General features: G+C 38.3%; 1 protein-coding gene across 1 annotated transcript; it reads right to left on the bottom strand.

The window, feature by feature from the left end:
* Positions 1 to 465: 465 nt before the first annotated feature.
* LOC133863462 (auxin-responsive protein IAA26-like) lies at positions 466 to 4150 on the bottom strand. Its single transcript, XM_062299392.1, has 6 exons — positions 3553 to 4150; positions 2836 to 3410; positions 1976 to 2250; positions 1242 to 1392; positions 949 to 1013; positions 466 to 827 (listed from the first exon to the last, which is right to left on the bottom strand). Exons 2-6 carry the CDS (start codon positions 3354 to 3356, stop codon positions 778 to 780), a joined length of 1062 nt encoding a protein of 353 aa, XP_062155376.1. The 5' UTR covers positions 3357 to 3410; positions 3553 to 4150; the 3' UTR covers positions 466 to 777.
* Positions 4151 to 4520: the final 370 nt, after the last annotated feature.

Raw genomic sequence — 4520 nt, 5'->3', positions numbered from 1 at the left:
CACTTTATTTAAAAAAAATTAAAAAAAAAACTTAAAAAGATGTTTTCCCTACAGAGTTAAAAACAATAATAAAAATAAACTTATGCAAGTTATAAAAATTGAACTTAAAAAAAATTTAACTCGTTTATACATTTAAAGTCAGTTTAAAACTCGAGTCAAAGTCAATTGATACAAGTCCAGCTCAAACCGATTAGAACCATTCCCCCGTTCATTGACAGTCCTAATCACTGCACACGACCACTGCCAGCTCAAACCAAATACACCCCTTTTTGTGGTCCATATTTCTTTTTTAAGAAAAACGCAGGTCTTAAGGTCAAATATGATTTTAGTGGCCCTTTCACCTCTTGAGGTAGAAAGTCAAATAGACGTTTACAGGTTTACACGCCCATTTTGGTGCCGTTTAGGTTGGGGAAGTGGAGCCTATTTCTTATTGACATTCATCCCACTTTTGTATAAACCACACAGTAAATACAAAACCAAAAACATCACAAGTTACTTGTTACTCAATAGTGCATCATCAGAACAACATTTGTCTGGCTGTTTTTCTTCAAAAAAAAAAAAAAAAAAAAACTTTCTACAAATAGAGGAGGAGGAAGCCTCGACAGAAAACAAAAACCATCCATGAAACATCACTTGGGACTTTTTTGTGAGCTGAAAATTTTTCTTCTTTTCTTGACCAACGAAAATATGCACCAAAATGTCAAAATGGAAACGGAAATCAAATCTCCCTCAAACTTCAGCAAGGATTCCACGGAGAAACATTTCTCTTCCCCCTCCTCACTTCATTGGAGAGTCAAGAGGCACCTTGTCTTGCTTACTGCTGCAAACTGAACAAACAACACCAAACGCCATCAAATTTTAATCCCTCAATCAAAGCAGGCAGCTTTTAGCTATTATACGTATAAAAAAAAAAAAAAAAAAAAAAAAACCACCAGAAAATGAACTTACGGGTAAGTGCAGAAAGTTCAGAGCTCTTCAACACGCGCAGCCTCTTCACGGTAGATACAAACATGCTGTAAGTTAAACATATAAGAAAGACTATTATCATAAACAAAGACAGGATATCATAATCATAGTTATGAGACAAGGAATCCAAGACAGTTTTACAGGGCATATTAAACCAAAAAAAAGGCATAAAAATTTGGTGTTGTGTTATCTGTAAAAGGGTTAGAATATAACAGAGGACAGAATAATCTAAACAAATCAGAATTGCATCAGATCCACTGTGATAAGATGCTTACTGCCATGGGACATCCCCAACAAGCATCCTGTCTCCTTCATTATCCTCATAAACAAGAGTATACTCGCCGCTTCCATCCAGTAAACCCGTAATCGCTTTCTCTTCCTCTTGCTTCTTCTGGTGGACTCCACCAGCACAGGAATCTCTTTGAGCTAAACAATTAAGCAAACGACAAACAAATAATTTAGATAAATGCTAAAAACTTGGACAAACAAAAACCCCAAAAATTAAGGAATAATAATAATAATAATTAGAGGAAAACCCATTAATGTTCACTCCCTCACTTGCCCCCAACCCCCACTCTCTCTCTTTCTCTTCCTTCTCTCTGTTCCATATGCATGCATTAAAATATTTGTTTGGTAAAGAGAATTTGACCATATGGCTTGGCCAGTAGAATTTATGGTGACATACAGACTACGAATACTACATGTTTATCGACATCAGTAACTATCATACCGAAATTATGTTGAATAAGTGGATATTGGTACCAAGGAGAAAATTTTATTTTATACCCCACACACCCCTCCCCCCCTCCCCCCCCCCCCCCCCCCCCCCCCCCCCCTCTCTCTCTCTCTCTCTCTCTCTCTCTCTCTCAATCATATGAAACAAAAATAAATACATCTAAACAGATTCACTAATAATATCTGACCCACCAATCCACCCACCCACCCACAAACAAAATTCACTCAATATATTTACATGAAAAAGAAAAAAGAAAAAAATTATGAAGAGAACCTGCAAGCAGGCCCCTGAAGAGTTCATCAACAGCAGAGGAGAGTTTCTCATAGGTGTCATAGGCCTTGAGATCCACTTTTCTCCCAATAGGCACTCCATCCATATTGATCTTCACGAACAGGCCTTTGCCGCAAGTTTCAACCGGTTTTTTAGTGGCAGTCTTGTCTGGGGCCGCATTTTGCGACTCTGGAGCTGGTTTTGAAGAGCTGCTGCTAGCAAGATTCTTCCTGAATGAACGAATTGGAGGCCACCCCACCACTGGAGCTGGAGCAGTCCTATTTTTGCGGAGACATTAAGATAAATTAAGACAAGGAGACGCACAATAAAACCAACACAAACTAAGAAAACAGAGCTTAAGCATCTTTCACAAGGAGAAGCCAAAATTCAAGTACTCTGAAGTTATTTCACTGAAGTAGCTACAAGCCTACAACACAACTATAACTCAAGTACCCTATTTTTCCTTTTATGAGAAAGGGGGAGATATATATTTCAAAGTTCAAGAAAATATAGCCAAATTAGCATAAAGAATATTAGACTTCATTTACATGGAAAGAAATGATTATTGCAGGAGAGGAAAGAAAAAAGGCCGAGACTTGAAAAATTATTAATAAACAATTAAAATTAATGGGCACAAATTATCAGAGAGATAAGAAAAATGGAAACAATTTAACCGTTGCATTCAAATGAATATAAAGGTAAAATATAGATATAGTTCGAAGCAATAGATCCATTTATACATTAGAAAAACAAAGAATTGGAGCAATTATGCATGGACCACCCAAATCAAACGTGACCAGTAAGTGAATATCCTCTGTCCAAAAGATTAAAAAAATGAACACAAGAGAGAAAAGCTGGAGTACCTTTTCTGAGAGCTGTTGGGTACAGCTGTCTTTGCAGAAGATGGTGAAAATGTTTTCTTCTCTGAACTCTGCAAGTCGACCACTTTAGTGCAACAGGGCTGTGATGCTTCCTGAGCCATAACAGGCAAGCTCTGAGGGGTTGAAGGGAACTGAAGAAATGACGGAGCTTTTGTCTGCTGGTGATTGTGCTGGGTCTGTCCCTGGTAAGCTGAAGACGACCACGGAGATGAGAAAACAGTGCTTCCATTGCTGTTGTTGTTGATGCTAGTGTTATGGTTCATGGAAGCCATAGGAGAGAAGTATGCAAGAGAGAATAGAGACTCATCTCTGTCTCTATGGTTTGTCTTTGTGTTGTCTTTCACAGACCAGTCTTCACCAGGTGGAGCAAGCCTTAGCTCCAGCTTTTTCTCCTCTGAAAGGCCATGCCTTCTTTCTCCGTCTCTGTTTGCAATCCACTCCCCCTGTTTGGGAATCAAATCTAGCAACTGAGGACAGACCTCACTTCTTGAAGACCCCTCCATCGCTAAATCACCTTTACTCTACAACTTTGTCGATCAGAAACAAGAAGATTTCAACTGGAAAATGCAAAATATGCAAAAAGTTCAAAGCTTAGACTCACATAAGCAAACTACATAAAGTCATAAAGAGTAGTTAAAAAGAGAGAAAAAAACATGACTTGAACAAATGGAAAAATCAAAAGACAGGAAGTTTACATACACTAATATGTTAACCAGAGCTCAAAACCAAGAAGACCCACATCCTCGAATCATTAAAAAATAAACCCGATCTTTTGGCTCCTGAATCGAAAATCCAGAGAGAAAATGCAGAAAACAGAGGGAAACTAAGAAACACCCAGAAACCTTAAGAGCTTCAGCCCATGAAAATCCTTGAAACCAACACCTCAAGACTTAAACCCAAAGCGCAAGATTTTTAAAACCCAAGAGAAACCCCACCAAAGGGAAAGAAAAACCCAATAAGAATAACAACCCGAAAGCAAAGATAGAGATTAGAGGGAGCTATAATAGCATGGGATTGATATCTGGCTTTTCTCTTTTAAAAACTTTTTATTTGCACGCCTAGTGGGTTCTCCTTATTTCTCTTTCTCTCTCTTGATATATAGAGGTTTACAGACGGTGATTTGGAAGAGGCGAAAAAGAGGAGGATGAAAGAACCAGAGAGATTCCCCTTCACTCAAGAGCCCAAAACAGGAAGCGGAATTAGAGCCTTACGCACGCAACCAGAGCCCCCTAAAAAACGTTAGGTCGTTCAGCTCAGGAAGCAACAAAGCGTGCTGTGCTGCGCTATCCCAAACATCTTCCTTTATTGGAGTCCTGTCTTAAGAGAGAGAAAGTAGACACATATACTTTCTTGCCACGAAAGTCATTCCCACTAGTTAATTCCATTGTAATTAATCTGGTTTAGTTAAACCCTAAAAACAGAGAGAGCACAAAATCCAAAAACTTTTTTCAGTTATTAGTGCCAAAAGTCACTGGTTAAGTAAGAGATAAATGAGGTCAATTACGTTTATTAAAGCTTAATTAAATTCGGTTGCTTTTTAGGGGTCAAGAATGGATGGATGGGATGGCTTTGATAATTATCTTTTATTTTACACAAGTTTATTGGTCAGAGAGAGAAATCTGAAAAGTGGATAGAGAGAGAGGATTTGCATGATCCATTTTGGCAGG

This window comes from Alnus glutinosa, chromosome 3, assembly GCF_958979055.1.
Source record: "Alnus glutinosa chromosome 3, dhAlnGlut1.1, whole genome shotgun sequence".
In the NCBI taxonomy this organism is placed as follows: domain Eukaryota; kingdom Viridiplantae; phylum Streptophyta; class Magnoliopsida; order Fagales; family Betulaceae; genus Alnus; species Alnus glutinosa.
This window is presented reverse-complemented; position numbering and strand designations above follow the sequence as displayed.